This window comes from Pygoscelis adeliae, unplaced genomic scaffold (genome assembly GCF_000699105.1).
Source record: "Pygoscelis adeliae isolate BGI_AS28 unplaced genomic scaffold, ASM69910v1 Scaffold126, whole genome shotgun sequence".
NCBI lineage: Eukaryota > Metazoa > Chordata > Aves > Sphenisciformes > Spheniscidae > Pygoscelis > Pygoscelis adeliae.
In genome coordinates, this window is record NW_008824896.1 from 945762 (window position 1) to 969836 (window position 24075).

The window sequence follows — 24075 nt, forward strand, 5'->3', positions numbered from 1 at the left end:
GTTTTCATGTATCCTTCAAGAGCTTCAGAAGAGGCGTGGATGTGGTTGGCTGGCACAGAGCTGCAATCCCAGTCTGACCTCTCTTCTCCTCGGGCGATTGTGTTGGGAGGTAAGCTGGGGTAGGTTTGGTTAGCACAGGAGGTCAGTGTTTTAACTTGATCTCATTCAGTGGTACAGTTGCTCTTCATCTTTATTTTATGTCCCCAAATCAGCATCCTTTGTTAGAAATTCATTGGTACTGTACCTGATGAAATGAGACAAGTTACTTCGACACTTGTGGTTGTTAAAACCCAATCTTGTAAATAATCTACTTCCAATAGGCCCTTACAGTCAGAGCAGCTGCAGCTCTCCATCTGCAGGTGAGAATCAAGGAGGTCCTTGGTGAATATTTCTTCATCTTTCGGAAGGGCTGTTGTTGGTAGAGACTAAAGCAAAGAAATTCAAGATTGTAAAATATGTGTGCTCAGAGACAAATATTTTTAGGTGCAGAGAGAAGTCGTGTGAGAAACTCCACGTGTTCTTTTCTTATCTAAAGCAAGAAAACAAGATTCTGCTCAGCAGATGAGAGCAAAATTTAAAGCAGGGGTAAAAACAAACAAGAAAAAACATTTAATCCTTTTTTTTATGATTTCAAGTTGAACTACTCTCCCACTGTTTTGCTAGAAGTAACTGTTTGTTAGTTTATTTTCTGCAAGGGATAGGATAGATAATATTTATGAATGACATGAGCAAATTTTTTTTTTAAATTTTATTTTTCATGTGTGTTTTTTCCATCCACTGTAATGTGAAGCTCTAACAGTAGAAGCCTACAATTAGGTAAGGCTATTAGTAGTATCTGAACTTTCTGTAGAATAGTTCTTTACTGTAGGTTTCTCAGCATGTATACTTTGTGCTTGTCTCCTGCTTTAATGTCTTTGGCAGTGTACAGTGTGAAAAGTTTTGTTTTGCATAATAAGGATATTGTCAGTGTGTAACAAATGCTTCGTTTTTAATGAAAAAAAATTTCCAAGTAATACAATGCTAAAAGCGGCACTCTTCGTAGCAGATACCAAACTGATGCTCCTGGACAACTGTCTTTTAATTAAAACCCATATTATTATTAGTTGCAACCAAAGATATTTGCTCTGTTGCAAGACATGTCTTGACACTTGAATCTGATGCTCAGCCAGCCTGTTAAATATATTTAACAGTACTTTATATTTTTAATCTGATGTTTGAAAACAGCGTGGCAAGTGTAATCCTAATAAGGTGCGGTTATTTCTTTGCTTGGCATAGCGCAACTGGAATTTTGCTGTGATTTCACGGCTTTTTCTTAACCCGAACCATCAGAACACAACTCAGCAGAGGCTGCTGGCTGTTGCTTGGTATCAAGAAGAAATTACGTAGATTTGAAGGCTTGGGTTGTTTCTGTCAAAAATGAAGTTTCCCAGGTTTACTGAAAATTCATCTCGAGTTGTTGCAAGTCCTCTGGCTAGGGAGTTTGACGTGCACATGTTGCAAGGGTTATTGGCTCTTCCCCCCGTTTTTCCTGTCCTACAAGCATTTCTTCACATCCCCTTGGAAGAAAGCTGCAGAATAATAGAATATCCTACTTACTCTAATTTAAAGTGCCATACAGTAGTATTATTCGGGTGGGGAGGTCTCATTTGGATTAATATTAATCAAGGTCACTTGAGGTTTAAGTTAAAGGCAATACATAAATATAGCTTTTATAATTATAGGAAGTATTTGCAACAATTTGGAAAATTATTTTTAAAAATGGTGTTAGGATAATTAACAGAAAAATGGTTTTAAAGCTTGCCTTACAATAACTCTGGAAAGCTATTTTTATGTTTAAGAGGACAAGAGATGTTCTCTGTCCTCGAAAGCAGCCAGCAGAAGCTCTAGCACAGTGTTGTTAAATCTGTTTATGCTGGGAGAGCCTGGCACCACAGGAGGAAGAAATGAGGTAAGGACAGGCATTTTTAGGAATCTTGTTTTTGAAATACAAAGATGTGTGTATTTGTGCCTTCTAAATATTTTGTTTGGCTCTATAGAGTATATATGTGTGTGTGTGTGTACATATATATACACATGCACATATACACACACGCATATATAAAATATATATGTATGCACATACACCTTTGAAACATTTTCATGTCAAAGGGAAGGGTGCAGAGGATAACATGAACACATATTCAGAGATGCCTGGAAATGCACCGCACGAGACGTGTTGCAGCCTGTGCTGCGGAGCGTGGTAGTCTCTAGCACAGCTTCTGCTCGGTTGCTCATTCATAGCTTGTACTAAATTTGCCTAGGTTTACCTCAGGCAGTTGGAAGATACAAATTTTTCTCTCTGAACCAAGCGTAGAGGTGTCTAGGGAAGCTGAAGATGGCTGGGCTTTTACCTCTAGCAGGCAGTACTTCTTATGAAACATCTAATGAACTTCCATAAAATGTCTAAGGAAAAAAAAAAAAGCTGATCTAGAGTTTTGCTCCAGAGTCTTTCTAGGCTAAAAAGCCAGTCCGAAATACTCCTTGAAAATAGGCAATTCAGTCAACTCTTACTGTGAGGTAAGTGAAAATGTATGGGCTAGGTGTGTGGGACCAACAGAAGGTGATCCAAGGGGGAAGAATATGTGGCCTTGAGTCTAGGGAAATGGGAGTAAACGTGTAGGAGTCCGGATTGTTTTTCAGCCCTCTTTCCTCTGTTATTTTGATTGAGCCTCCTCATCCAAAATATGATGCCTATTTACAGGGAAAACATCTATTGACAGGGCAACTCATGGAATGGGAAGCTTAGCACTGAGTTGAAGACTTAATGAAGGGATGTTAGCAAGGAGCTGTCTGATAGCATAAGCTGACTGTGTTATTGTTGAAGAATACAAATTCTTCCCTCTTAAGGAATGCATCGGAATGTGCATATGGGGTCTCTCATGCTAAGCATGAAAAATTAATTTTGGTAAGTGAGATACCCTGGTCTGTAGAAATTGGGGAAGAGGAGTTGCAGCTCATGGGTCTACTAATAGCACACAGCAACAAGGTGCTCGTGGGTTTTTCATCAGAGATTATATAAGAGGCAGGCATAATATGCAAGAACTGTCTTGCATATTATTATGCCACATCACGACAGCTCTTCTAAGTGTTTCCACTGACTAAAACTTGCTATGAAATGGTGCTATGCCTTCAAGAGGGTTTTTTAGAAATTGTGAGAGACCTACTGAATTACAGTGTATCAGGGTGAAGCCTTCTGGTAGTAAGACCAGTTGACTGTTCATGTGTATAAACAAAGTGTGTTTGAGGATGATTGCGAGATATAATCCTCATCACCAAAAAAAAAAATCTGAGTATCTGTTATATCTCATCTTGCTATACAAATCAATACAAATGAATCTTTTTGTTGTTTTGATTTAGTGTTTTTTTAATTTTTTTAATTCAGCATGCAGAACTTCCTATGGTAAATAATGAAATGAAGGTAAGAAATAAAATATGACGGTGCTGATGTACCGTTACGTGTTATTTTCTGTCATGTTTTCACAGTGTTTTGTTTGCCGAATCCCAACGATACGTTGTCATTGAGCTGTCTACAGTAAAACCCGGGTCACAGTTGTACATTTTTCCTTCTAATCTGTGTTACCTTGTGCTTGTCAAGATAAGTTTATTCCACTCTCAGGCAGCTTGATTGTCTGGCTTTTCTCTGGCCCTTTGGGGTTCTGCAATTTTCTCTAGTCTTGATTAATTTGTGCAGTTTAGTGCCACCCATCATGTATAGCTCTTCCCTGGCCACTCTTTTTGGGAGTTGTGGTTTAGCCCATCTCTGTATTTAATGAAGAATGCTGATGTGGGGTTTTGTTGTGTCCTGGTTTTGGCTGGGCTAGAGTTAATTTCCTTCCTAGTAGCTGGTACAGTGCTGTGTTTTGCATTTAGGATGACAACAAAGTTGATAACACACCGATGTTTTAGTTGTTGCTAAGTAGGGCTTACGCTAGTCAAGGACTTCTCAGCTTCCCATGCTCTACCGACTGAGAAGGCTGCAGGTGCACAAGAGGCTGGGAGGGGACACAGCCAGGACAGCTGACCCAAACTGGCCAGAGGGACATTCCATACCATGTGACGTCATGGTCAGTACATAAACTGGGGAAAGCTGGCCAGGGGGGGCCGCTGCTGGGGGACTGGCTGGGCATCAGTCGACGGGTCGTGAGCAATTGCATTGTGCATCGCTTGCTTTGTATATTATTATTATTACATTATTATTGTTGTTGTTATGATTTTATTTGAATTATTAAACTGTTTTTATCTCAACCCACGAGTTTTTCCTCACTTCTACTCTTCCAATTCTCTCCCCCATCCCACCGGGGGCGGGAGGGGAGGAGTGAGCGAGTGGCTGTGTGGTACTCAGTTGCCAACTGAGGTTAAACCACAACATGTTGGTTGGGTTTTTGTTTTGGTTTTTTTTTTTTTTTTTCCAGTATTGAAGTTTATTACTATGTGATTGGAGGGGAATTAATGAAGACTAAACGAGGGCAGGCAGGCTGTAGGACTACTCGGCTCTCTTCAGTTAGGCTCTTGCTCTGGAGTGTTCCTGGAGGAGTTGTTTCCTTGTGCTGACATTCAGGGAAGCCTTTTGAGGGTAAACTTGCCCTTGTGAAGATCTCCCTCTTCTCCTTTTCCCTCTTCTCCCTGTGGCAGACCAGGTGACTTTCTAAGGTTCCTTCCAAGCCACTTGCCAGGGTTCTGCAATAAAGTCCCTCCAAGATGCTGTCACTGGCTTTTGAACGTTCAAATAACAGTGACGTTTTCTTTATCCAAAGAAACTGAGCACATTGACTTCTGTGACTGAAGCTAGGTTAAAATCTTTTGATTTAACGTGTTTCTCTAGTTGTTTTCAAACACTATCATTAACTCTGATTTCAAACAACTTGTAAGGCTGATCGATCTGTAATTTTCAAGATCGTGCCAGAGCTTTTCTCACTCCTTCCTTTAGCTGGCTTGGCTGGAAAAGGGAATATTTTTCCCCGGTAAATTTTGAGTAAATCAAACATTTAGTTCTGATTTCCTACTGAGGAGTAGGAAAATGGCACGGGCATGCTACACACCTCAAACACTGCCTGTAATATACTTATTAGCTACCAGCTGTGCAGCAGATGAGAAGCGATCGGGGCAGTGTATTTATTTTATGTATTCAGTTTTATTTGTTAAAATAAACAGAATTTGTTCCTGCTGGAAGTGAGGTTCCTGCTTGCAATCTGCTTGCCTGTTTTGGAGCCCCTTGTTTTGATTCCCAGATGTGCCATCCCATGTCATTGATATTCTGCGAGGGTGCATGGCCGCTCGCAGGGATTGAAATCCTTGGGGCTTGGGGGGGAGCTCACCAGCCTGGGCAGGCTTTTTACTCGCAAACGACCGAGGAAAGCAGGGTGCCACGGTGAAAATACAAAAGCGGTGGATGTTATAGTGCAAAAATCGGATTACCTGCTCCCCTCCTTCTGAAGAAGTCTGCTGTACTCTGAAATAGCAGGCTTCGTTTTTATACACAAATAAAAGATCCGTTAATGTCCTTCTCTGAGTCTGTACTTTAGCTTACATAAAATCAGATCCTTTTTTTTTTTTTTTTCTAATAAGGCACTTAAGCAGCCTTAAATGAAGGTTAATGTTCCATTACACTTTTATCAGTTACGTTATAAACTGAAACGTGCTGGTCACATGCAGATTGATCTTCTGTGTCAAATAATAGCAAAAATCAATACTTTTTTTTTTTAAATCACTATATCTACAGAAACACTTGTTTGCATCAAGTAACTCACTTGTTTTATTGAGTCTCTCTTTGGGGATCCATGTATGCTGCAGAAGTGGGTTTCCCAGAGTGAAGACATGAAGCCACTAGTAAGCCCAGCTTTAAACCCTGGGCTATGTGAGCATCTACATCATTCTTCCTGTCGCATTTTAGCTTGACATTATCATTTGTCCTTTGAATTCAGAGCCTGTATAAGATCTTTTTTTTTTTGCCTAAAAAGAGAGGAGAAACCAAGCTGATAGGGTTACAGCTTCCGTTGCAGCTGGTACCGTCTGTGCATGCCGGCTGGCAAACGCCCGAGGAATTGCTGTTTCTGGTTTTGCATCTTGGCTGTATTTAAAGTTTGATCTCTGGTGCTTTCTCAGAAACTTTTTTTGGGATGCTTGGAGGGAGTTGTTGGCATTTGGGTAATGAAATCCAAGCGGCTGCTTTGTGTGCCTTCGGTATAGAGGCTGAAGGTGATTAAGGCTTCTTTCCCCAGTTTTTTCGCTGCTTTATTTCTTCATTGGGTAGCTGTTGATGGCTGTGCCGCAGCTGGCACAGGCTGACTTAGCCTTACAAAAGTCATCTGAGCGATGTGATTCACGTTAGCTGAGGACCTTGTAAAGAACAAAGTTTCTATGTTTAATTCCTTCACCCTTGTACTTGTAATTTCTTTCACTCAACTAGGCTGTCAGAATAAGAGAGTTGCTAAGCAACTTCTTCACTTCTTCCCTTATTGACCTGGTATTTCTCTCCTTCCCTGGTCTTTCTGGGGACTTGAGAGGGTCTCTTCCATCCCGGCAAGCAGTTGATAATTCCCATAATCTTGCTGCGAGGAGGCGGGATGGCATTGGTAACACAAAGCTGGTTTCACCTAATTCCTTATCAAAATTGCTTCTCATGCTGTTTCGTTTCCTCATGAGCTCATACGGCAGGTTTCAAACCAAGCTTTCCTCGCTCTAGCTGCAGTTAAAGCACTTTTGCTTTTGCTCTCTGCACTGCAGCGCTGTGGGGACTTGGTGTATTGAAAAACCTCTTCCAGGGGTGGTGATGGCAGTGTCATAAATAGGTTTTATCGCACAGCAAAATAATGTGATGAGGGAGTGTTATGTTATGGCAAGCTGTTCATCAAAAAGGAAAGTGAAATGATTTCCAGGCAGAATGTCCTGATTTTTGTATTTTTGGTTTTAAGCTTTACAGCATATTTGGTAAACCTGAGCACTTAGACTTTGCTTCTCTTTTAGCAAAGGGAAAGAAAAAAAAAAAGGAAAACGTGGCAATTTAACGTGGCAATTTTTAGTTTTTATTTCAATATATTTTAAAACTTGTTACTCTTCCAAAGAGATGACAGTCACTAAGAGGATTCTTCATGTTGGTGCTGGTACTTTATCACGCCACTGTAGGAGAAGGTGCAGCTGTGAAGGCCTTTGCACGCAGAACGGCTCTTCTCTCCACGTCGTTCTGCACAAAGCCTTGACGAACCAGAAATACTATCTCTGTCCTTGCTCTTTTTTAGCTTCAAGCTCTTGCGTTGATGTTCCGGATTTAGTCTTCGGAGTTTCGAAGATCTGAACTTCACCTTGATGAAGTACGGTTTATTTATGAGCACTGACATATGTATTAAATGATTCACTGTAGATGACAAAACAGTGGCTATTTGTCATGTAATTTTCTAGTTATAAAAAATGTGATTGAAGAGAAACAAGGTGAAGAGAGAAGAATCCTGTTATTAATTTCTGGGGTTGATGCTTTTCCGCTGTCTCTATCCTAATGACATTTTTTGCAGTGGGATGTAGGCACCTTTAAATAATCTGTTAAAAACATAATTGGTAAGTGCTTAGCTACAGTATCGTAATTCAGTTGCGCAGAATTTGCATATAACATGGGGATGGAAAAATACAGTAATACTGACTGAAGGATTTATGGTGTTTTGGTGCTTATCACTCTGGAAGCTGATTTTCATGAGACTGTTTATCAGTTGTCTGGCAACATATGATTTACAGGTGCTATAAATGATGCCAGCATTTACAGTTATGTTGTTTTGAGTTAAATGCTGTTCCAGGCAACTGGACTTGGTTATATGTTTTTTCTTACGAATAACATTGAACCAACTTCCAGTTACAGGCTCCTTGCTCAGCCCTGGCCGTCCACATTCATGAGCTTGGGAGGGAGGTGCACAATCTGTGCAGGACCTTGCACGGTGCTGGCTTATACTTGGGGCAGTATAGCTGCACTGTTTAAAAGCTGGTTTTGTGTGGTGCAATCGCATTGTTTTAAAAAAAGCAAGTATTTTTACTGTGTATTTTTTTTTAGCGTTGCAAAAGGGAAAGCCAGGATTAGAGAGCTGGATGGGACTTGTGTGAGTTATTTAAAAAATTTTCTAGTACTGCCTTACTTTAAAAAAAAAAAAAAAAAAAAAAGGAAAGGGGAAAAAATTTTATTAAAAAAAAAAATCATTAAAAAATGTGCAATGATTTTTGCCTGAGGGAGGATTGTGGCAGACTAGACCCAGGTGGGCTGTGTGTCTGTGACCAGGTCTTCTGCAAAGGGCTGAGCAACTGTGGTCTGCCTGCCGAGCTTTCCTGGGATTTGAGGATACCGTGGGTAAACTTTCTGTCTGTCCCGCAGGCTGAAGGATTTTTTTCATAGTCGACCAAAACCTGTTTTTGCATTTCAGTTTGGTGGCTGGCTTACTATCAGCTCTGCACCCCAGCAAGAGAGCTTCTTCAGGTGCTTTGTTCTGCCCTGCTTTGCTCTGATGGGAATGGTTTTGTGCCTTTTAAGCTTCTGGTAAACTCTAATTTTGAGTGTTAGCTTTTGGAGAAGTACTACAACTTGCAATAGTTTGACTCCCCCATTTTCCTTTATTTTTTTTTTCCCTTCTTCTTAATTAATAGAAAATTCAATGTTTTTTGAATTTAGCCTCAGTACTGCTTTCCTAACATAATAAAAGCGTATCCAAGAGAGCCTGCCTGCTGTTAGCGTTCATAAACTTACTTCGTCTTCTAATTTTAAAAAGCAATCCTTCTCACACTTGAAGCTAAAAGGGGGAGAGGAAGGCTATAAGGATATTGCAGAATTTACTCTCAGGAAAGCAGCTGCTATTTTCCTGTGCAAAAAGCTAAATGTGGGAGTAAAGGGGCCAATGAGCTTAACACTGTACAGCTGCTGGTTGGCTGCCTTTTAACTTTGGATGCAGCTGCGTTGAAGTTTCACTGTTGCCAGGGAATTGTGGACCCTGGTCAGTGAAATGGTCCTGCTGGACCAAGAGCCCCATGTGAGACAGCCTGACCCAGCTGGGCACGGTGAACCTGCAGAGCTGGAGCTGGAGACAAGTCAACAAGTTATTGCAATTAGTCCTTGCTGGACATGAGAAGGGAAATAATGAAATAAAGATATAAATGAAGTATAAGCAACACTACATTACCTCTCAAAGTAATAATAATTCCAAGGTTAAAGGCTTTGAGATACATCCCTAAGGAAGATGATGCAGCCATATGACATCCTTGTAGAGAGGTTGTCAAAAAACCCAAAACAATGCTATGCTGTTGAGTATAAACACTGTTGAAATGCGACAATTTTCATGTAGTTTCTGCATCAATATCAACAGTAAGTCAAAATATTTTAAGTTTCAAGGCTGCTGAGATGGCTTTAGCAATTCTTTGTGGCTATGTCGGTAGTACGGAGAGGTACGTGTTGTTCCTTGGCCGCCGCTTATGCTAGCAGCAGTATATAATAACTAAGGCCCCGAAGGTCTTAGAGCATTGGCCATTGAATTGGTAAAGGAGCAATATTTGAGTATTTGAATAATAAAGTAATTGTAAGGAGAGGTCATTGTAGGCAGAAAGAAAAGGAGTCAAAATAGCTCCTGGAGGGCCAGCTCAATTCATTCCATGAGAAAGGAGGCATGCTCGGAGCGTAGCAGAAGAAACTGGAAAATACTTTTGAATCAGGATTGTCCTTCTGGTCTTGAGATGATGAAAACGGTGCAGTGGGTGAAATTTCCCCATGTCTGTGGATGTTGTCCTCTGCCCTTGCATGTGAGTGAGAGGCCCAGTGTGGACCAGTGGAGAGCTAGCCTGGGTGATGCATTTGCATCCTCGGAGCCATTACCTGCTCAGCCCCTCCTCAAAGCCAGCCAAATAACATATACTCACGTCCTTGCTGTTCTAAGTCTTCTCAATCTTTTGTAATCCATATTTCTGTTTTCTTCAGGGGACATATATTTCTTTGTTCCACTCTTGCAAATTGAACAGTGTTGCATTAACTTTTCTTCCCATCAGTTTTCTCTTCCTGGGTGAGCATCTGCAGAGCTTTAGCATTTTTGGATGTCGGCGCTGGCATATTTTGGCATGGGTTATCCATGAGAGTTATAATCCTGTAGCCATTTCTACTGTTCTGGCAGCACAAGTCTTAAAAAAATTCCTATTACGCTTCAATTCCTACTGATTGTATTCAATGGTATTTGGAACCTTTTTCAATTATTTATTACGCATTTCTTTTCTGCTCCTACAGTTGAGCAGAATGTATTTTTTTCCCGTGCTCTGTATGGGTTTCTCTCCTTGCTTTGACTCCTGTGAGGCTGTAATGTTTTCAGCTGCTTTTTTTCCCCCCTTCTATTCATGTATTGGTTTGGCAGAAAAATCTCAGTGAGAGCTCAGTCGTGTGGCCTGGTGACTGTAAGAGGGCGTGGGAGAACACTTCATTTGCTGTTTTCTTTCAGGAGTATTTCCTCCAGCTTGTTTGTGCTCAGTTATACACCTTTCACAACTGTAGGACCTCAAGCCAGCAATTCATCTCCCTGACTTTGGAAACTTCACAGTCCTGCAGCTAGACTGATGTGTGACCCCCTGCTCTTCCCTAGATGAGTTATGTTCCATGTGCTGTGTGGAGGGAGTTGGGAGCAGTACTTGAAGTATTTTTGAATGGTTCCCGGTCCTTGAGTCAGTTCCAGTTTCAGTCTCTGACAGTGAACAGTACTGATCAGTTTAAAACCTGCACTGTTCCTCAAGAGAGGTGAAGGCGCACACCTGCTTTGCAAAGACAACTTAATATTATTCGGTGCCTTTGGCAGTCACAGAGTTCATGCTGCGTGTGCAGGAGTCAGTGGCGTGGTGTTTGCATGCACTGGTGCTTCACTAAAGATACGCTGACCCTGGAGAGTTGCAACGCTTTATCTGCAAAAGCGGTTTTAAACGAGCTTTGGATGCACTGGGTGCATCTGAATAGAATAGAATAATTTCAGCTGGAAGGGACCTACAATGATCAGCTAGTCCAACTGCCTGACCACTTCAGGGCCGACCAAAAGTTAAAGCATGTTGTTAAGGGCATTGTACAAATGCCTCTTAAACACTGACAGGCTTGGGGCATCGACCGCCTCTCTAGGAAGCCTGTTCCAGTGTTTGACCACCCTCTCGCTGAAGACATGCTTCCTAATGTCCAGTCTAAACCTCCCCTGGCGCAGCTTTGAACCATTCCCACGCGTCCTGGCACTGGATCCCAGGGAGAAGAGATCAGCACCTCCCTCTCCTCTTCCCCTCCTCAGAAAGCTGTAGAGAGCAATGAGGTCGCCCCTCAGCCTCCTTCTCTCCAAACCAGACAACCCCAAAGTCCTCAGCTGCTCCTCACACATCCTGCGTGGGTGCATTTCAGGACAGCAGCTGGATCAGTCACTCTTAACTCTTGATTGAATCAACTGCAAATGGCTTTGAATTCATCCAAAACAAGTCATTTGCAAAGAGGAGTCAGGGCACAGACTGACATGACCTTGATGTCCCGGGTGGAGTGGCAGAAGTTCTGCTCACTCTACTGGGACCAAGCGTCTCTTAAAGAGGGGACAACACATGCAGCTGGGAGCAGTAAGCTCTGCAGAGGTGGACGGTGAGTTGGAGCTCTTGTTCAGCTGGCTGACCTTTGCCTTGAAGCAGATAGCAAATGCTCTGATGGTGAATCAGTGCAGGTCAGGCCTAGAGATGATGCTATCCAGCTGATGCTCAGCAATGAGCAGCTGGTGGGTAATAGCATCCAAACTGTAATAGACCTTTCCAAAAGGATACTGTGTGCTTGACCTAACTGCCCTTCGCTTCAAGTCTGCAGGGGTTTTGCTGAGCTGGGATTCATAGGCAAGGTGTTAATGTTGAAGGAATGGTTCTTAAACCTCTTTCTGTACCAAAAATTGCTTCATAATTATTATTCTGCATGGTGTTTGGTCTAAATAAATTCAAGTGGTATCCAGAAAAAGTTTACACCATGAAATAGAAAATTGTGCTTGACGTGTTTTCCCCTAAAATTTCTAATTTGAAAGATTTAATGTTTTATACACAATTGGTTTTAAACACGCTTTTTTTGAGTTCAGATAGATCCCTAAACTGTGGGTCAAAACACAAGAGCACTGTACGGGTATATAAATGTCCTACTATACCAGCTACTAGGAAGAAAACTAACTCTATCCCAGCCGAAACCAGGACAGTAAGATGCCAAATAGGAGCCGGCTGCCTATACACACAGTATTAACATGGTCACTTTGGGGGGAATGTAAGATTAGGCCAAAGTACAGGGGCAGGATGCTAACAGCCTGACTAAGATGTAGGTAATTTAAAGACGATAGAAGGTGGTTTCTGTTTTTAATCCTGATGGGGTCTGTTGCTGCTTTGACTGCTCCTTGTTGTAACTCAGGGAAGTTGGGCACCCCATCAGCATCGTCAGCGGGAGGAGAGATCTGCAGCATTCCCTGCTCCTATGCCGCTGATCCAGCTCTGGGCTTGCTGGTTGTGTTTGAGTTATAACTGTTAATATGAACTGAAAATATTTCAATTGTTTTTGGCTAGTCTACTGCTCATTTATTTGTATCATAGGCTGGAATGTGGTTTAGATCTTATTTTTTGAGTATCTAGGCTTGGTTATGCACATATTCATTCACCATCTCACTACTGAAAGGAGAACTCTCCATTACTTGCTCTGTTAGCATTAATGGAGAGTGTGGAAATAAAACTTGGAAAGATGTTCTAAGAATTTTTTTTTAATAAAAAAAAAAAGAAAAGGAAAAAGCCCCTACCCAAAGCTGTGACTCAGGTAAGCTCCTATATCTGTGTCGAGGGAATGAAATAAGGAAACTTTCTTTGCAAGTGCTGAGCCTCCAGTGGGGATGTCCAGAAGTGCCCATGCCGAAGCGCTGGATGGGGAGATGCGATCAAAGAAGGGAATGGATCACAACAGGTTTTACAGGGGCTGTGACACATTGCTTTTCCTCCCCATAGCCCAGCTCAGCTCCTCTCTTGCCTGTGTGTTTTTTCAGCTGCCTGTTCTTGGCCGGAGGTTTCTGAAGCCTTCCTGCTTCCGAGCAGAGCCTGCTTTCTCAGCTGCGCTCCCAACTCAGGTTTCCAGGGATAACCTGTGCAATAGGGTATTATATCAGATAGGATATCGCATAGGGCTCTCGGATCAAACCATACCAATGCAAACATTCGGGTACTGTGGCCTTCAGCACCAAAAATCCTGTTTTCTCCTCCTTGATCCTGAGGAGTAACCCTGCTAAGCAGGAGGGAGCAGTCAGTAGTGTACTTCTGGGAACGTGGGTTGCAGCGTGCATCCCTTTCGTTCCTATTTGTGCCATTTACCTAAGACTACGGTTAGGAAATGTCCTGCCTGTGTGAAGAAAATCCCCAGTAGAAATGCTGAACCCTATACAATTGTTCACAAAAGCTAAGAGTGAAATGAGCTGCTTTGTTAGCTTTTATCATTAATTTTAACTGACGATTTCTAGCTAGATTGTAGCTGTCATTTCAGCCATAGAGGGGGCAGCTGTGCATGGGAACAGGTGCCTGTGCTGGGGTTACTCCTCACTGGCCTGGACGAGCCACCTCCCGTGGTTTTGAGCAGCATCTCTGCACTTACTCTGTCGTTTAAGTGTTATCAGGTTAGTGAAGAAAGATTTCTTCTTTCTCTAACTCATCTACAAAAAAAAGAGGCCCCTTTAAATTGTTTCATGTTTTAATTGCACAGAAACAACAGAGATGCATATGGCAAATGCTTCCTTGCTGACACATTAGCAGCAGGTCCCTGGCATCTCACGCCCTTGGCTTCTGCGTAGCTGAGTTGTTTTGTTTTAATTTCAACCTAAGTGGCACACGAAGTAGCTCTTGCCACAGCTCTTTGGATGAAAAATGCCTTGGAAGTGACCCAGGGGGCAGATCGTGGGCTCTGTGTTGCTGCAGAGACATCCAGCAGCCCCCCTCCAGCTTGCAGCTCCTCCCCTCTTCCTCTGTGGTGATGTATTTGGCCAAACTTGCTGCTTGGCCAAACTTACTGGGGAGCAAGGAAAGGTCTCCAGGTGAATGCTGGAAGCGCACATGTTCAAGGCAGATATTACAGAGCAGGCTAGAGGGACCAAAAGTGGTTTCCCAAGGTGAGGTGGGATAATCCCACGCTGTATGTTTGGAGGCGGTCGTTTGGGGAGATAGATTAATTTTTGCTGTATTTGCAGTTGTCATTGATGCAGTTGGAGATGGGGGAGCTGATGGGATCTGTCATTTCATTTTTGTACATTTTCAAGGATTTTCAAGGATTTTCCCAGTCAACTGATTTGGGGGGCTTTTTATTGTAGAGCTGTTAGGATAGATCAGTGGGTCTAAAGGGGGATGAGACCCTGAAAATGTACAGTTACAGATAACTGCGGTAAAAATCCTTATGCTTAAAAAAAAAAAAAGCACACAGGTTCACGGGAACTATTTTTTCACTTGTCTGAAACAAGACTGCATAGAAGTATCAAAGTTGCTGTTATCCATTAATGGCAAGATTTGTCTGATGATGTACTTGAGAGGGTGCTGCAGAAATGATGAATGTTTGCCCAGCTTGTTTAGAAGGACTTCATGTGACCTGTGTGTCACTGTGCACCTTAGGTATTCAGTAATCAGTGCTTCCATCAGACATCTCTTACCTCATTGACTAGTTAACATACTGACATGTTTCCAAATCTTGGTGTCTAGGAGATCCTGCATTTTCCATGGCATCCAAAATTAACCTTGGAGGTCAGCTGGTTGCTTTTGGGTCGTGCAAGTTGGATTGGCAATTTTTATTTGGCTTTGGGTTGTTCTGGCCATAGATGCACTGGTTATTTGTAGGTATGGGGTACAGCTGAAATATGCGTGAGGATTAAATGGACTTGGCCATAGGAGACTAAATCATCAGCCCCCTTCCCTCAGTGCCAGCATTTCATCTTGTATAGACCAATCTTGTTCCAATACACCCTGGCCCAATCCTCCTCCCTGTGATGGAGTGGTTTCACTGCCTTCTCACTGCAGCAGTGGGTGGTAGGTCAGCCATGTTCCTCTTCCTCTCTCCTGCCTGGCGGAGCCAGGTAGCACAACACTGATGCTTTTGGTGCGCCTTCAGCCTTAGGTCTCAAAGGAGTTTTGCTGTAACAGGAGATGCTGCACCCCGGTGTCGTAGAGGAAAAATTCATTTCTGCTCTTTCAGCATCACTTTGCACTGCCACCACCACCTTGGGTGAATGGCACTGAGGATGGGCTGAAGAGCAGGGACAGAGACTCCTGCATGCACCCCAGCTCTCTGGAAGTCTACAAGTCCCTTTCCTGGGGAGCGTAGCTGTGCCAGATTTGTGATACGATGATGCAAAACGTGTTCTTACTGAGTTTTGAAAGATGCTAATCATCACTGCACAGAGTGGAGAGGTTGCATCTCGCACAGCTGGAGGCATCTAGCAGACCCATCTCTGTGTGATTATTTCCACCACCATGGTGGCACACAAGAAAGACTAAGAAAAGTAGTTTGGGAAGGAAATAAAAGTGTGGAAGAACAAAAAATAAAGATTAGACCTCCAAGTCTGAAAAGTCCAGGTCTCCAAGTCTAATGCCACCAATGTGTGGTATTAGATACTTGATGCTCTTACTGTTGAAATAAAGAAGTATGTGCTTTGCATTTTTAGGAGAGACTTGTTGAGCCACTGCTTTTTTGGGAGAGGGGCAGTCCTAAAAAGAGTTCAGCTCCAGGCCAAAGTCAATGTTTACCTCCAAAGAGGTGCATTCCCCATCACTGGTGGGAAGAGGGCAGGAGGAACTTAGGAGGACGAAGCTGCTTTTTCACAGTGTGGTAATTCTCTCTCAAGGTTTTCCTCCAAAGCAAACAGTTTTGTTGATGGCGCAGCTACAGCTACTACATAATTTTATTTTAGTCTAATTCTAAATGATGGAGTTGATTGGCTAGGTGTAATGGTTGCATCTTTAAATTATTTTTAGTAAGGCAAAGCAAGGGGAATGAGTTCTCAAAAGGAAGATGATGCTCAGACCCATACTTAGACGTGTACAAAACATTGTATAAATCACTGTTCCTGTACCTCAGGGCCTTTTACTGTATCTTGCTCAGTAAACCACATCTTGCTCTTAAACCATGAAGACAGAAATAAAATTAAATAGGAGAGCTTATTGTTGGTTTTCTTTGTACTTTAGAGGTACTTGGGCACCCTACCCATTACGGTAAGTGCTGGAGATGATGCTTAGATAAACAGGAAGGTCATATATTGAGGAGAATTGAACCTGGCTTTTCTGTAGTCCTGTCTAGTATCTCCCATCACACCAGCGTGCCTGGCTGGGCTGCGATCACCAGCACTACATTTCCAAAGTCCCTTTGGAAATAAACTACAAAATAATCTTTCTTCTGTGAAATTTGAGTTTTAGGAAGTGACCTCAAGCCACCTAAAGTAAGTGGAAAGGGTCTTGTTGCCTTTAATCAGGTCCTTCATTCTAGTTTCTGTTGGGTTTTCAATCATCTAGTGCTGACTGTGACCCAAAAGAGAAGTACTAGGCAATGGACTGAGATACTGTAGTGACCCACCAGCTCTGAAACGTGTTTGATAGCAAACAGACATCTGAACATTTTGTGTGTGTTGTGGAAATCTCTGCTGAAATTCTGTAATGTCCTTCTAACAGCTACAGCAATTGCTCATATAGAAGCAGGAAATATTTAAGGGGTTCTCAGCTTATTATCGTGTAATCTTATTTTTAATGAAAAGTGCTTGTTTTTTCTGCAAAGGGAAAGTACATAGGGTAAATGTCCTGATTCTTTGGAAATTCTGGTTAAGTAGCACCACCTACTATGGTAAAGAGAAGCTGTGGCACTGCTATTGGTTTGAAAGAGGCTGTGCAGGTGAAATACGTTGTATGAAAGTTTTGCTTTCTCACCAGAAACATACCATCTCTAGTGCATTTTTACTTTGTGTGCGAGGAAAAAAAACCCTACAGTATTGCCAGCCCATACTCTTGTAAAGTCTCGTCTGTCTTCAATATTTTGTCTATTAATTCTCCTAGAAAGAGGAAAAAAATAATTAGGTGCTAGAACTGTGTTCTGTAATGGTGGCGGTAATCTTTCTATCACTACTCTTCAAGCATTTGAGTTTTTAAAAAAACAAAACAAAAAAACCCAGTAAAATTTAATTAATTTTCTCTGGAAATGGCAAAAACGGTAGGCCCTGTGACTGACATATCTTGTTCCTGAGTTGCTGGGCTTTTCACACTGGTGTTACTTTAACTCCACCCTGTGTGAATGAAGAGGAAGATTGCAATGCAATTCCCCTTCTCTTCCTCATTTGTATTTTACAAATCTCCCAGGGAGTCTCTTCCCAGGGACTCACTGGTGCTATTCTCTGTATGAGACTGAATAGGGAGAAAATGTTCCCTAGATGTATTGTGTTGCTGCCGAGAGCTATTCTATTTGGAAATCACTTTTTGCTTTAATACATAAAAAACCATGTATCGGGGTGCTGATTGCAAACAAAAGAAAAGAAGAGGCTAATTTTGCTGATGAAAAGGTAAGATAAGCCTCAGCGGGGCAAAGTCTGTCCTGTAATAGGACAAATAACCTGATGATATGAATTAGTAGCATTAATTCAAACCGGGCCCAACCTGCTAGGAAAAGCTTCTGTGGTTTTTCTGTTGGGTCTCTTTAGCTGTCAAATTGCAGTATTCTTGTTTGCTCTTTGAAAAGTGAATGCTTAAAATATGATTTCTGCTGAGCATGGCTTCCCAAGAGAGGATACATGCAAATGGCAGTTCCACCTTCCGACTGGATAACTGGGCAAGTTTAGTTTGTTGATGGTATTTTTAGTGCAGCGTGAGTAAAATGCTGTGAAACCGTGGTGTGCTTTCTCAGCGCTTCCTTGTGCGTTACTTATTTTATCGCACTGCACTCATTCTTTTCCCTTTCAGCGAGATTACTGCTGCATTCACCCAGATGGCCGGAACAGCGTGTTTCCAGTAGGATGCTGAAATGTGGTAATAAACACAGAAATTTTGCATCACGGAGACAAACAATTCATAGAAGGGGAGAAAATGCTTAATTTCATGGCTATTAGTATCAACAGGCAGAGGGGAGCGTGTTCTGCCTATGGGCTCAAAGGAACAGAGCATCACCACTCACTTCGACTTCTTTTTCCCCTTCTGCCACTGTATTACTCCAGAGTGTTTGCAACTCTGGTTCTGCTGTAACCTTGCCCTGTTCATTTAGCAAATCAGTGGGTTAATTTTCTATATAACTATGCTGTTTACCAGCAATGCTGGTTTGAATAATTTGAAGAAGGAGAAAGCTTATATGATTTTTTAAAATCTTTTCTTTTTCTCCCCCTCCTTAGGCCACTGGTGCACTTCAAAGGAAAAAGCTCCATCTTTTTGGCTCAAAAATGCCTTTTGGCAGTTGAAAAAAAAAAAAAAAAAATCCCCAAAAGCCATATTTTCTGGCAGAGGTGGTGGAGGGTAGCTGAGGAAGAGGGATATCACAGTGGGCGACTCCCAGGTGCTAACTTCCAACGATCCTCCTGGAGGGCAGATTCAGAAGACATTGCTGCTTTCTTCTTTTGGGGGAAAAATAAAACAAATGGAAATCAAACAGGCCTATTTCTTATAGGAAATAAACATAATGATAGCACTAAGTTAAATCCTTGGGTTCTGCCTGGACGAAGTTGTATTATAGGAAAAGCCAGTGTGGCTTTTCTTCGTAGCTTAGGGTTTTTTCATAGTTGCATGAAGCTCATTGCTTTGATCTCTTGAGCTTTGTGAAATTTTAACCTAATTTCCTGTGTGGTCAACATGGAAGGAAACTTTTAGATGTATCTGCAGCCTGAAGAAGATGAAAGATTAGTTATCTCGATGCAATAAATATGAAAACAAATACACCTGTGGTAATAGAAGAATTAACATACATTTGTTGTAAAACACTGGAGATCCTCCATTTGCTATTAAGTGTTTGGTTTTCAGCTGTGGAAGCAAAATGTGTTTTGTCAAGGATGCAGCCTCGGACACAACTGTCAGAAATAAGAGGTGAGGGGCTGATGAGTGGATTAATGAAGTGTTGAAAGAGCTGGTAAAAGAAAAAGCATAATATAGCCATGCCTAAAAAAAAAAAGAAAACCCAGAAAAAACAGGAATTGTTTAAGTTTTCCAAAGGCAATTTCTATTCTAAGAATTGAGCTCCCCTGTTTTTAGCTCAGAAGAAACTTGGGGTACGAAGTACAGCATCTGAGAGTGTCTATAGTCTTCTCTTGACCTGCTCATAAGATGTTAGTCTTAAACCTGCCGCATTTAATTTGGGGGTGGTGTAGACACTTTTGATCTGCCTGAGAGATTTTTCTCACTAGTGTTTTGCAGATTGGAGCTTGTAAATTGCCTCTCAAATCTTGATAATTAATGATGGTGGGTGGTGAACATGAACTGCAAATGGTTTGAGGTTTTCTTATTCTTTTTATTTTTGGCTTCTAAAAATCTGTATGCCCCCAAAATGCTCAGGAAGACAAAAGGGAAAATTATATTTGTGCAAAAGTGGGGGAGGAGGCGGAATGGATGTGTTATTCTGCTGCCGTTCAAAGTACTGCGTTTCACATCCTCAAAACCCTCTGCAGGCATCCCACTGAATGAGGACCAGCACCTCATTTCTGAGCAGTACCTGAACCTCGTCACTGGGCTTCAGTACCTGGGCAAGAGAGGCTTCCCTGAGGCTGGGGGCAGTGTAAGGCTGGAGAGCGTCACGGTGTTGTGTATCTCAGATTTCATCTCTTGTAAAATTAATGCTGCTTTTGTCTCACTTTGTTTTGTTTGTTTGTTTTTTGTGGGTTTTGTTTGTTTGTTTTGTTTGTTTGTTTTAAATCCTCTGCTAATTCTGGGTTGTGTTAGTTATCTGTGTTGCAGTGTAATCTGTCTTGCTGCACTGTTTACAGTAGTCCAAAAAATGTGCCTGGAAATGTGTGTTGGACTTACCTTGGAGGCCATTTTGGAGTAGCTTTCTCAGCCCAGTTTATTGGCACCAGGAGAAGTTGCCTCCATAAGCCAAGTATTGGTTGTGTAGTTTTTCCAGATACTGCTGTGATTACTGTTCTTCAATGTAAAAGGTGAAACTTCCAGTTCTTGTATTCCCGTTTGTTTCCATTAATCACAGTGTGTCTTCGAACGTGACCATATTTTTAGTAAGGTTGGTGTGTGCTACCAAGATACTGCAGGAGAGATTTGACTCTGGATATTTTTTCCTCCCCTCCCCCAAAGAGCTTTATCCTTCTGCATTCACATTCCATGTCTCTCTGCTCCCCATTACTTCTACAGCTTGCCGGTCCTGAGCGATGGGACCATCACCCTAATGGGTACTAATCAATGATTAAGTATTTTGCAATGTGTTTTGCTGCATGTTGGCTGTGTATAAGGCTTCACAAAAAATCCCCTCCCAAAAACCAACCCACTGCTATGTTATGAAATACATTTGGTTTTTATTCCTAAGCAGCTGTTTTCCTTTTGTAAGTGGTCCCTGCTGAGAGACAGAAGGAAAAAAAAAGAAAGAGGAAAAATAGTTGAGTAACGCAACAGCATAATTCATTCAACAGGTACTTCTGTGAGTGCAGTTTGGCTGTTCTGTGACAGAGATGCTGGGTTTGCGGTGTGCAGTGATCTCCCCCGCGTACAGCCTGTTTGTGGTCCCACATACACACCTTCTTGCCTTTTCTGGGGTTACATCGGGCCTCCCCTTGCTCTTTGCCCCATAGCTGGCCACATCTTTTTCCCTTGGATAATATAACTGGTTATATTTTAAATCAAAAATCAAAGTTAGTGTTTTCAGGCTCTGCTTACCTTGAGGCTCCTGCTTTTCTTTGAAATCTGAAATGGGGTCTCTGTGGCGAAAAACTTGATTGCTTCTCCCCCGTTTGTTTCAGCTGGTCTATTAAAAGCTATTATCTTCAAGCAAATTTACATCCTCTAAGAAAATTAGTCCACATTTCATTTCCAGTCCAGTTAGCAGTTCCCCTTCTCAGTCTGCTATTTCTCCTCCATCTCCCACACCTCTGTGTGTCTTGCTGTACCTCCTGAGCAGGCACAGCATGGCTGATGCTTGAAATCCGTATGGATCCTTGTTTCCCACCCCAACGGTGAAACGGAGACCTGTTATCTTAATGCAGGCTGTCATGCTGTTTGGACACACGTGAAGACAAACTGTCAGCTGCAACCCTCACTGTATTGCAAAAACTTAAGAACAACTAATGTAGTTTACATGAAATGAGTGTATCGGTATTTGCGATGTGTGGCAGTGTAATTAGGATGGCCTGCTCTGGATATTGACTGCTCGGATGTGCACAGAGGGATCTTGAAGGCAATTTGTTTCTTAGCAGGGCTATAGCTTTGTATACATCTGACAAGCAGACGGATTAAAACCGTTTGAAGAATAGCCTTGGAGATTGCTTGAGGAGGCAGGAAGTCTCCCTAGCTTAATACTGACTTTTGCTGCAAAACCTAGCTTTTCTTTTTTAAAAAAAAAAAAGTACGTAACCATAAAGGGTTAAAAAATAGCTCAAGGGGGATCTGCTCGCTCCTTTCCACTAACAGCATGTATGCCTTTGTTTAAAATGTTGTGTTTTCGGGTGAGTAGCTAGCTGTGACTAAGGGAGAACAGAGGGATGGGGTAATTACGAAATTTATGCTCAAGTGTGCATATATAGGAGGAAGGAAAAAAGGAGAAAGCATGTTGGGGAATATACTGAACATAAAGCAAAATGCATGTAGAGGTGTGACTGGGAGGGTTAGCTGCTTAGAACAGGGATTGAGCATATATACATTGTACGCTTTGAGTGAAGCGCCCTTGTTAAATGGAGAAAAGCACTTTTCTGTGCAGAGTAAGATGGGAGGTAGAAGCTGGTCTGTGAGTAGAAGTGAGAGGTGGTTCTGCATCCAGAGTCCTTCCCCTTGCATGGTAAAAGCCACCCATCAGGGAACCTGTGGCTGCAATGGCAGAAGCAGAGTCGCTCTCGGCCTGGCTGGCCACATCCTCGTTTCTGTGACTTTGGGGATGCGCAGGGAAGTCCCTCCGAGGGCGGCTGCGGAGGCCCCATAAACCATGTCCTGATGTGTCATGGTGCTGCCTTGGCATGGGCAGGCGTGCTGTTTGTGCTGAGCACACAGGGAAATAAAACTCAGAAGATTTTCTTTGGCGTTATACATTTCTGGTGGGATGGATACGGCTATATCCTAGGTAAGAGTGCCCTTCTGCTCTTATGGATAAAATTCTTGTGGTTGGCACGCAGTAAAATGAGCCACCTCCTTTTAAGTAAATACCCAGAAGTAATGAGTTAAGAAATTGTGTGTATGATCTTACGCTGTAGCTGAACTGAACAACTCAGCAAAAGGGTGGTTCTTGTTTCCCTCTACTTCTTTTCCTCTTCCAAAAGGTTTGGCTGGTGGAAAGGCAAGTCAGGTCATCTTACCCAACTTTGAAGTTCGTTTTGTTTGAGTGTGGAACCATTTGGTCATTAAACAGTTCGTGGGTTTAATTTTTTTTTTTTTAATATAAAATATTGCAGCTCTAAACTAGCTTTTTCTTCCCCCTTTTGTTTTATGTGACATTTGTATTTTTCAGGGAGTGTTATTCCATCTTAAAATGGGGATAGTTGCCTTTTTGAACGGTGGAGGTTTTATGGATCCGGTAGAGTAATGATCATGTAGAAAAATTATAATACAGCTGGCTATAGCCTTTCACATCTATTAACATAAAATCTTTAATTGATTTAGGGGAGGTATTTTGTCTGAACGCTTGCAATTAACAGCTCTTAATCACTAAAACACTTTGTAAGAAATCTGGCTTGATGGGTAGATTGGTAAAAGGAACAGGAGGAGCAGATATTCCTGGTTTCTTATCTTCTTTCCAAAAAAACCCTGTGTTCTGTGGGAAACATATCTGTGCGCATGTTGCTTTCTTCAAGCCACAGGTTAAATAATAAAGTTGAAGGAGACTTTGAGTTCCTGTCCCAAGGCAGGATTGGTCTACCTGTATCATGATGTACCTATATCAGATGTTTATTGAATACGGTTTTAACAACCTAAGACGATGGAGACAGCCTGTGCTCTTGTACTTCCCTACAAAGACAAACCCTATTATTTGTCTTCAAAGCTCTACATCTAGAGGTTACCTTTTGTTAATATTTTTCTCTCTCTTTCGCCATCATTAGGTAGAAGTGTCCTGAAAACTACACGGGAAGGTCGATTATTTTTCAAACAATGAGCATGGATCTCTAGACATGATTTGTGGTTCGGTCCAGCTGGAGCTGTCTGAATGAAGCTATGGGCTGTGCCTCCGCCAAGCATGTTTCTACTGTTCAAAATGAAGAGGAAACTCAGAAGGGGAAAAACTATCAGAACGGAGATGTGTTTGGTGGTAAGTGTTGCAGGATTTAATCTTTCTCCCACCATCATGAATGTTCCGGAAGGTATATTTGGGAGCCTTAACCTTTCACAAAATAGAAAGGAAAATGCATGTTAAAATAAATCACTATGATAGTGCAGTTGGCCCCTCCAAGGGACAGTACCATGACACCTGAAACAGAGGTCGGGGTGAAATCCTTAGTGGAAAATTAACATTCTAAGTGATGTACAGTACTGCATTGTCTTTAATGCCGCGAATCCTGGAATAGTTCAGAGACAATGAGTTGCACAACCCCCTCATATTTGTATATGTGTCTCTGTTATATTTGTCATTAGGTACCAAAATAGTTGACTCATTTCCTAAAAATAAAAATCTGTTCAGTAATAAAAATAATTCCCCAGTACTGTTGTCCTGTAAAGCAATAAAACATTAGTTCTGAAATCCTATAGCAAACACGGTTTGAAGGTACAATGAAACTAGAAATAACCTTCTGTGAGGGATTCATTGGTACTGGGAAGCTCTGAACGTGGGATGAAAACATCTGTTTCACTGTGTGGGAAGACTGGTCTATGATCCAGGTATTATCACAGACACTTGTGCATCAGGAAAGTTGTTTAAAACAAAATGTATAGTCAGGTTCA

The 24075-nt window shown here is 41.9% G+C and overlaps 1 protein-coding gene across 1 annotated transcript in view; it reads left to right on the forward strand.

The window, feature by feature from the left end:
* Positions 1–23247: 23247 nt before the first annotated feature.
* The window catches only part of LOC103917499 (chromosome unknown open reading frame, human C1orf21), an 81748-nt gene continuing 80920 nt past the window's right edge, over positions 23248–24075 (forward strand). Inside the window, exon 1 of the mRNA XM_009324639.1 lies at positions 23248–23446. Coding sequence (XP_009322914.1) covers positions 23353–23446 — 94 coding nt within the window. The 5' untranslated portion in view covers positions 23248–23352. The remainder of the gene's footprint in view (positions 23447–24075) is intronic.